The sequence below is a fragment of the Prinia subflava genome, chromosome 18 (genome assembly GCF_021018805.1).
Source record: "Prinia subflava isolate CZ2003 ecotype Zambia chromosome 18, Cam_Psub_1.2, whole genome shotgun sequence".
In the NCBI taxonomy this organism is placed as follows: domain Eukaryota; kingdom Metazoa; phylum Chordata; class Aves; order Passeriformes; family Cisticolidae; genus Prinia; species Prinia subflava.
Window position 1 is genome coordinate 13,758,841 of NC_086264.1, and position 10,151 is coordinate 13,768,991.

General features: G+C 47.9%; 1 protein-coding gene across 2 annotated transcripts in view; it reads right to left on the bottom strand.

The window, feature by feature from the left end:
- Nucleotides 1–9,620, bottom strand: part of AFF1 (ALF transcription elongation factor 1) — a 54,932-nt gene extending 45,312 nt beyond the window's left edge. For both annotated transcript variants that reach the window (XM_063415476.1, XM_063415474.1), the window contains exon 1: nucleotides 9,445–9,620. In XM_063415476.1, coding sequence (XP_063271546.1) covers nucleotides 9,445–9,461 — 17 coding nt within the window. In that variant the 5' untranslated portion in view covers nucleotides 9,462–9,620. The remainder of the gene's footprint in view (nucleotides 1–9,444) is intronic.
- Nucleotides 9,621–10,151: the final 531 nt, after the last annotated feature.

Genomic DNA, 10,151 nt, shown 5'->3' on the forward strand with positions numbered 1-10,151 from the left:
CTCTGTGTAAAAGCTCCAGGTCAAGAATTCATTTTGAGCACAAGCTCAAGCAGAGCTCTTTACCAGGAACACCCTTTTGAAGTGGACTTGAAAACTTAAAAGCCAAAGGAAACTAGAAAATTAGATACTGGCATAAATTCCTCTTTTCACTGAAGTACAACATTGCCTTATAATACACAGTGTAAGTCTCTCAAAAGATATGGAAGGGGTAGACCAGCTGGAACCCAGTGTACAATTTGTACAAGGCTACAATTTGGTCCCAGATGAGGACAGCGTAGAAGAACCCAGAGGAACCAATAAAATACAGAGCAGCAGCTGTAACAACACCTTGTGTGCTCACCCTGCTGAGCCCTGGCACGCCGCTTCTCACCACCGCCTCAGCTTTCAGCACACCCTTGGCCAGCTGAACTCACACAAACCACTCCAATCCTCCTCTGGTTTCCCACTTTCCATTGAGCCCTCCTGTGTGTAAGCAGGATCCTAGATATGTATCTGGTTAGTGTCTGCACCTCGCTTGCACTCCCATCTTATTTGCACTCGCCCACGCGAAACAGAAGAGGAAGGGGTGAAAGAACAGTTCAAGGGCCTTCTAAGAAAACTGCATGGCTTAATTAAAGACCTTTTAAATGCATCTTATTAACCTCAGCAACTGCTACTGGCTGTTCAGACCTCCCCCTCTCCAGGGGAAAGAAAGAAATATTGAACAAGTTAAACCAAATCATTATTCCCTTGGCAGATTACTGTACACAAACAGCCTTTCAAGTTGTTACATTCAAGTAAACACAGCTTATATCAATATCATCTGCACTGCTCCGTCATTAGGCTGCAAGGGAGGAGGATGGCCCATTTTCAAGGAAGCAATTTTTACAAAAGGAAACCATTAACTTGATATTTAATCGATGCACAAGGGAACAGGGAAGTGAAGAAAAAATTGCCCAGAAGACGGGGTTGGGACACAAAAAGATGAGTTTTCTTCACAATACCTTCTTTTCATGGCATTTCTATCAGATTTTTTCAAGGGGATGGAGGTGGGGGGAAATTTTCAAACATGATTTCAATATTTTGTCCTGCTATAGTTGAAAGCAGAGCCTGTTCTCCTACTTTCTACTGTTTTGAAGGGAGCTGAGTGGAAACAGCTCTGAACACAGGACCCTTGGCTGAGGTGCCCTGAGCTCCATATGTGTCTCTTTATAACTAAGTTATACTCTTTATAACAGCACAGACACCAAAGTCAGTTCTAGGTAAGAACTGAAACCACAGCATTTGGCCAATGTTCAGCCTAAAGGACAGAATGTCAACTAAATGTTCTTAGATTTAAAAATTAACCCAGACTACATCTGGCTTTATAAGCATTACAGGATGGGGGTGTGTTTGGTTCTTTTTGATTTCAGGTGTTTTGGTGGGGTTTCTTTAGTACACACAGTTTCTCAGCTTTCACAATAAATTCTCTCACAAGTTGTTCAAATAGCAAAACAACATCAACACACACCCAGACAGATGCCAAACCAGATCCCAAGAAGGTTTTGGTTGCAATTACCAGATTATGCAATAATTACAAACTGCTTTCATTTATTTAAGAACTACAGAAAGGAGGTTCTTGCTGTGCAACAGAGTGCTACACTACATCAGCTGCATATACTGCAAGAGGAAGAAACAGCAATAGGTTCTTGCACGTAAATTTAGTCTGCGCCTTCAAATATGCAGGAAAAAGGGATGTACAATGAGAGAAATCTATTTACTGTCAGTCAGTTCATCCAGTTTGCTTAACTGATGTGGAAAGAAAACACCCTTTCCAAATCATTAGGAACCAGGCTGATTCACATGTTTAGGTAGTGGAAGAGCCGGCTTGGGAGCCAAGTTTGAATGTTATCAGTTTCTGCAGACTGACAATTTTACCCTCTGTTCTACTCCACTGTGGTGGTACCTGTGCAGAGCTGCGCTGCCAGTGCAGCACAGCACCAAACAGCAGCACCACTCATCAGTGACACGCTCAGGTAGGGACAGAGGCTCCACGTGGGGCTGCCTCACCTGGAACCAAAACCAAGGCTGAAGTCATCCCATCTGCCCACTAAGAGTTTGGAACTGGTTAGGAAGGAGGTGGGAACAACAGCAAAAAGTTTAAGGCATCTTCAGAGGGAGATTCCAGACTGAAGCTGCTAATGTTTTTTCTTCTCCCATCCTAGGCTAAACTCTTCATTTTTATTATAAATAGAGAACTGCAAGGGAAAGCTTTGTGCCACTTAATTCCCTAAATGACCAAGCCTTTTTTCATATGTAAAACACTGAGTTACTGAATTTTTCCAAGTCAGCCAATTTAGGGAGTTCTTTTGGTCTATTGTTCTCAATTCCTCATCGTACAAGTCAACTTCTTTTCCTGCAGGATGCAATGGCAGAAGTACCCCACGTCCCTGAATAATAGATCTCATTATTATGGTGTTTCTAAAAGCAGATTAGACCTCTTCAAACAACAGCACAGGATTTTACCTATTTTTCTCTCTCCCCAGTATGGGTGATTACAGAGAATTTTCTTATGCTCTACACCAGTAGTTTTTTACCCCTGTAGTGCATTACACAGAACCAGGCATTCCCTCTGCAGAGGACCACAAACCCAGCCAAGCAAATAGAGCCTCCTCTTTGTTTGCTGAAGGCAGTCCATGTAGAATGGACAGGGGTTTGCAAACAGATAAAGATCACCTACGGTGCTCCCAAACCTCAGCAAAGTGATCGCATTCCCTTTAAATATTAAGGCACTTGTTCATGGTGCTTCCAGAATGAAAGAATATCATGTGTTAAATCAGAAACCCAAAGTCAAACCAATGCCCAATTAGAAGTTAACTGCTGGATAAAGATGACCACTCCACGCCAAGGGAGTTGCAGGGTCTCAGCAAAGAAGGGAGAGTGAGTGGTCCAGAAGAGCTCTTTGGCCAGCACAGCTTCCCCCCATCCCACAGCCATGTGCCAGAAAGAGCAGCCCTCCTCACCAGTATCATGGAGCTCACACTTGGCCCAACACACTTATCTCTCCTCTGCAGTGTATTTGTTGCCTTTTAGCTATGCCAGCACTTTCCACAGTGAAAAAGGCCTGCAGTGACAGACAGACATGGCAGCTTCCAGGTAGTGGCAATTCTAAGGGTGTCTTCTAAAAATCCAAGCAAAACTCCCTGCTCTGCAGCACAGAGGGGCAGATCAGGCTCCCTCTGCTAGCACGTGTTATTTCAGTTAGGCTATGAAGAAATAGGTCTCTAGACTGACAGCCTGTTCTCAGCAGAGCCACAGGTTTACTGACATCAGGAAAACAACTTTTCCTAGAACAGCTTGTTCTGCCGAGGGCTGTGGGGACAGGGAAATGAGAAGCATGTCACCAAAGCGCTTCTAAACTGCCAGTATATTCCCTGCCTTCAGATTAGGATGATTTTTCCAAAATAGCCCACAGGCGGGGAGAGGATTGTTGAGAAATAGCTGCATACCAGTTACTGGGGAGAGTTTCTGAGCTATGCTTGAAAAGATGAATTATCCCACTAATTTCTTTTTAAGCAAAACCTTGCAAACTGCAGAAGAACAAAAAAACCCCAAAGCAATTTCTTATCGCGTCTCCAATTCTCCAGAGATGTAAGTATCCCCTTACTGCTCCCCATTTTAATAATTCCTTTCCGTTGCAGATGCCAGCAGACACCTGTATTTCAAAATGCAGTGCCCACAGCTCAGGGGGAGGCACTGCACTGGAGCCCTCTCACACACCTCACCTGCACACACCTCCTGCTAAACACCACGAAGGAGCTCGCTGTACACTGCTCCATCACTTGCTTCTATACACTACATGGCATTCTAAGAGGCAAAGATGTATGGAATTAAAAAAAATAACATAGGCTTGAGAGTTTCCTCTTTTGTTTCTTTCTAAAAAGGGCTACTTCTTACTCATGTTTTGGTTGAGCTGGTGATAATGGGTTTTTTGTTGTTTGTTTTACTTTGAGTTTTTGTGGTTGGTTTTTGTTGCTCTTTTTTTTTATTTACAAGTACAAAAATGAAACCCACAGGTCTTGCAGTTCTGAAAATGAGTTTTACTGTTGTCTCTGAGGTTAAACATTAACAATTTGCTTGCTGAACTTTCTCTAAAAATTACAGCAAGGACATAATTTTCTCTCAGCCTGATGGCAACATTGCAAAAACAACAGTAAAGGAAAACTTTAGGTCGCTAGCATAATAAACACTCAGAACTGAAAATGACAATTCTACAAACATTTAGGCTTCTTCTAAGCCTAAACTAATCCAGAAGGCAAACATCTTCACAAGGCATTTGTGACGAAGGTTGCCTAATCAAGTGTGCCTAGATACCTCAGCCTGACAATTCTGAAGCATTAACAGGAGCAGAGCAACTCCTCCAATGCAGCTTTGAGCCCACACACCTGCTCGGAGGGGTCCGCCACCCCTCCGTTCCCATACAAGAACACGGCAGCCAAAGAAACGCGCGTTTCTAAACGCCTGCAGTTCAGTAAGGTGATCAACATCTCCTGCAGCTCAGCAGCAAAAGCGCTGGGACTGGCTCTGCACACAGCAGCCACGCAGCTGAGAGGGAGCATGGGCTGCAGGAACTCTGCCTCACCACCTTCCACAGCTGCTCGATTCTGTACTGACCCAGAACCCAACTTCCCTTCCCTGAACTGTCTATGAATAGGCAACTGCGGAAAATCTCCTACCACACGCAGCAGCCCTTGTCTGCTCCCCACAAAAGCATTCTGCTGGAGAGGCAGCTGTGTCCTAATCTACACATGGTAACACCTCGTTCAGGAGCGATAACTGCCACAGGCAGTCCCACACTCTTCTCTGTTTTATCATGGACACAGATGAACTGCAGCAGCCAAAACTGCAAAACATCAAATGGCCAGTACATTTTCCACTATAATATACCACAGGGAAAACAATCTCCAGGCTGTGTTCAAGACTGATCAGGAAAAGCACTTTCTCTTTTTTTTGAGGCTCATGCAGCTCTGCAGTAACTCTTCTGTGGTGTCAGGTAAGCAGACCAGCCTCTGCACTCCCAAGCATCGAAGCCAGGCCCTAGGATACCCTGCACTCTGCAGAGAGCTCTTCCTCACCTCACTGCCCTCCACCTCATGGAAAACAATGCCATTGGAGCATTCCCACATAACTTTAAGGAGACACCTTTTCTATTATATTTTAAAAGCTTCATGCATGGTTCACTATGGCTCCTCTCAGAAGAAAAGTGCTGAGGAGAATTTATGCAACTCATTAAAATCTTGTTTCCTGCTCTTCATGCTGCATCTTGCAGTTGTACTAGCAAATGATTTTCTCATCAAAAGCTGTGAGAAGAGGCCTCTCTCTATAACACAGATTCAGACACAGGAAAATTGCACAACCTAAGGAAACATTCTGGGTACACCAGCTCAAGTATGTCATGACAATTGTACTTCAAAGTTTTCAATGACCTATTGCAAACTGGAATATCCTCTGCTAAAAAAAACCAAACCAAACCAACCTGAAAAATCCATTTCCCTGAGAGCATCTCTTTCCTCTGTGTGGGAGCTGCAGGTCTGCCTCAGAGCAACTCCACACTCAAAAAGTCCAGGCAATAAGAAACTGCAAACTGAAAATCCCCAGCAGCCCACAAAACACGCCACAGATCATCCAGACATCTGGTTCTGGAGAAAACAGATTTGTATTTCTGGGCAGAGCTAGTAGCAAGCAAAACCAACGGGGTTTCATGGGATGTTTTAGCTTTCACTAGACAAGCAAAAGCTCCAACAAGAGCCCTTCAGCCCTTCTTGACCTCCACCAGCTGACTGGAACCCAGCACCACCAATACTGGCATTTGCCTGTATCAACAGGACCTGTGAAACAAGCAAGTTATGAAAGTGTCTTTACATCTGGCCTGGAAAACTGTGAAATGACACAGAATGAACTAAAGCTGCATCATTCAACGTAGCTTCTCCTCAGGGAAAAGCCTCACTGTTACTCCCTTCAGAATTTACTGTGTTTTAAATATAGATAAGGCCACATTTTATTTCTGCCCAGGTTCACCTTTTTCTGCCAAAATGTACAGCCTCCTCTCAAGGCTCTTCTGGCTTTAGCTGGTACAGGTTGGCTTTAGGGGGTGGAAACAGAGGGTTCCCCAGGCTGCTGTGCATCATTACCCTTCCCTGCAGGGCTGACTCAGGAGAAAGAGCAGGAAGAGCCCAGCAGGGATGACAGCACAACACTCAGGTTTCACGTTGCTCTGTCTTCTGTGTTCATCTATGTACAAAGATTGGGAAATAGCATTTGTTCTGCACACCAGAAATTATGCTAACCATGACTACACTGAAAAGCAAGTTTTATATATAAGACAACCCGAAATTCTTAGCACCGGAAACAACAAAGTATTTTGTTTATCCTCCTATTGTAAATAAGTGTAACTGACAGCATCTACAATTTAAAATGACCTCCAGCAGCCTGAAAAAAGCAGCCTGCATGTTAAACTAAAGAGGCAGATATTCATCTAAAGATCCTCATCTTGCAATTGCTGCAGTAGAGCAGATATTTTAATGAAGAAAGAAGCAGAAATGAGATGAGCTCCGCCAGCCTGTCCCACACTCCTCCCAAGGGTCCTGCTGTATTCCCAGAGCAGCTGAACGGCACATGATGAACATCACACCACACTCGACAAGAAGCTAAATCTGTCCTTATTCAGATCAGCTCTGCTTCTGCCCACAAGTTCCTGAACACACCACAAACCCCTGACACAAGCCCTGTTGCCTGGGGACACCACAGGCATCACATCATCCATGCACTCCAGAAGCGAGAGCGTAGAAAGCTACAGCTGCTAACCCACGGCTCAGCGAGCAACTTAAAAACCCCCACAAGGCTGCATTGTACACAGAACAACGCTGACAGAGGATGGTTCCCCACCTCACAGCTCCAGATGTAAGCTACTTGCAGCAGCTAATGAGAAGCTGATCGTTCTTAAACAGCTGAAACCAAACCATGCCCAACTCGCCCTGCAACCACTTCTTAAGATCACGATTTTAAAAAATGCTGTAGCATCTATTAGAACAGCAGTCCCTCAGTTATCACTACTACAGCTTTTAAAATGCTAAGGAGCAGCAACAGGCAGGTTTCATCATCCTGTTTTCCCTACCCTTACACCTTTCAAAACTGTGAAGCCCAAATGCTGGGTGAGCTGCTGAGGATCACAGCACTAAAGCTGAAGAAAGGATGCTGGACTTACCTTGTTTCCAAACAAGCATCCTCCTCTATGTCACAGCACTTCCACTAGCTGAAGCAAACAGCATGTGAGAAACAGAAAACGTGAGCAGATGGAGGAGTGCCTGAAGGCTTTGCACAGTGATACACAAAACACTACGGCGCTTGGTATCACACCACCTCATCAGTAATTTACTGAGCTTGCAAAAATTGCCCATACTTTTTGCAGAGCACAAATAAACACAGAAAGCTCACCGTTCCTTTTGTCAGCCACCTAGCAGAGTAAACCCTCTGACATGTTTTGGCAAAATGAATTCTGGAGACATGTTGCTTCTCAGTCCCATGCAGGAGAGTTCCAACTATTTATTGTGAATATTAATTCATCCTTCAGTGTTGAATAAAAGCTTCTACACATCCACAAAACACTTTTTCTTTTTTTATAGGATGGATGCCCCTGCAGAATTATGCCACTGAAACAGAAATACCACAGGCACTCTGGCAAATGCAACTTCTCTCCTACAGAGTCATTTCTGCTGCTCATATGCACTCCTACTCTCTTTAAATGTCTTAAAACAAGCAGTGATCAGAGATCTTAGCACTGATCTTCAGGCATACGGAGTAACCTCTGTCCTCGCTGTGCTGAACTGCTCTGATGCAGTTTCACAGCCCCTCACAGCAGCCTGACAAAAGCAAAAGCCAGCGCACAGGATGGAGAAGGAAGGGGGCACAGGATGGCAGGTTCCCCCTGTCTGTCTCAAATGGCAGGTGTGGGGCACGGTCCTTCCACCTGCCCTGCACAATTCAGCCCCACGGTGCCGGCCCTTGGACCATTTTGCTCCCTTCAGTCGGAGCCACTCGGCGTGTAACACCTGACTGCCTGCGCCCTTCACCTCAGGGGCAGGGCTGTGGCTCACCGGCCCCAGGGCCGGCTCTGCCCTTCCCGGGCCAGCTGGCCGAAGCTGGGGGCTGCTGCTGGGCCCGGGTGTGGCCTCCTGCCGCCCGGCAGAAAGGGTGTGCGACCTCTGAGACACCGGCGCGTCCCTGGCCTTGGAGCCAGGCCAAGCTCCGGGGCCAGCCAGCATCCCTAGGATTTGTGCTGCATCCAGCAGGCGCTCCTATTACAGCACCGCTGATAATGCAGGCCAGTAAATCATGTAAAGAAATCATACAAAGGAAAAAAAGGTCCTATAAACTCAATCTTTACCTTTTCGTTAAATACTCTTTATGTAAAACACTCCCAGTATCGGGAGAGTAGGCCGTGGAAGCTGGGGAAGAGCTCAGCTGTTAACCAAGCAATCAATCTTCCCCTGCTTCTTCCCCAAACCTCAGGGCTCTGTCTTTCTCCAGTTTGTAATTTAAAGCCAGCTCTGGCCTTCAAACCTGCAGAAAAGCACCTCTGTGAAAATGCACCGTGAGTGCCGAACTCATACGTAGGATATACCACCATTTTATTTATTTTTCCTGCCTGCAGGAGAGGGGAGCAGCGTGGCTGTTTGGTGTGGGACTAAAGAGCAAAAAGGAATTTCTCTCTTTGGCATTTCTGAAATGCCCATTAAGGCATCGTAAAGGCTAAAAGGAATTTAACAGGTACTTTAAATAGCACTGCTCCATCAAGTACTACTGCTTAAGAAAAGCTGCCTCCCCCGTGCTGAGTGTGAAATTTACTTAGGCAGGACACTCCCCCGAGAGCGGGCAAAATGCTGCTTCTTTAAAACCACAGCTGAAAAGTATTTAACCGAGACCCGTGTATTCGCTGGAGTTTAGCTCCCTGACAGCAAAGCAGCCCGTTTCCGCGCTGTTCCCCGCGGCTGCCGGCCCTGCCACCGGCCCGGCAGGAGCCATTCCCCGGTTAAACCCCGCTGTAAGACTGACACAAACTGCGGGCTGGGTACAGGACAGAAACAAACAAGCGCCAGACAGCTCTGGAGGGGAGAACAGAATCAACTGCAAAGCGCTGTTACACAGACAAGTCCACGGGGGAAAAGGAAATCATTTTCAGAGAGCTTTTAACTTATTGGACTGCGAGAGATTTGCCGGGGAGCAATTAAGACTTTGTTTCTCCAGCTGGAAGAAAGTTTGCGCTGGGAAGAGGGAGCAGGCACTTCGGTGAACAAAACACACGGACAAACCCTACCCGAGGCTCGGGTAAAACCCCACACCCACCGAGCCCGAGCAGGAGCCCGGGCATCACAAACCCGGCTCTCAGCGAGATGCACCGAACGCGACCGAAGTTATTCAGAGCCATACCTCGACTGAGCAGCCATCGCAGGGTTATCCTGCCAAGCGTCCTCTCTCCATGAGCTCCGCCCGCCGCTCTCCGGGCTCTACCCGGGGCTGAAGCCGCCGTCCCAGCGCCGGCCGCCTCCCCGCCGGTGCCGCCGCGCCGCGGCTCCCCCCGCCCGGGCGGCCGGCGCAGGGCTGGGGCTCGCTCATTTTGATCGACATCCGGGCGCCCGGCCCTCCCCCGGCCGCCGGCAGGGAGGGGGGCCCGCCCGGCCCGGGGACGGCCCCGCTCCGGCCCTCAGCCGGCGGGGCCCGCTGCCGCCGTCCGCGGGGCCCGCGGCCCCGCTCGGTGTGCCCGCCGCCCCTGCCCCGCGCCCCCGCCCGCGGCCGCTCCCGCGGCACAAATATCGCCCATTTCGGAAGCTTCCCAGGCCTCGGAAGGAAGGCTGCAGAGCGGCGTGCCGGGTGTCGGCACAGAGCAGCACAGGGAGCCGAGCGCGCTGGAAGCGCGGGCAGGAGGGCTTTGGACGGGCTGTGCTGTGCGCACGGCGGGCTCTGGTGCAATCCCTGCCTGCCCGCGGTCTGCAGCCGCTCTCGGGAGGCAGCAGTGCTGTCCTGTGCTCTCGGTGCTTCTTGGCACAATTAGAGACACTAACTACTCCTGCAACTGCTTCCAGCTAGGAATTACCCAAGCATGCAGCAGGCAAAAGCGTTTAGCCGAGGTCCCTTCA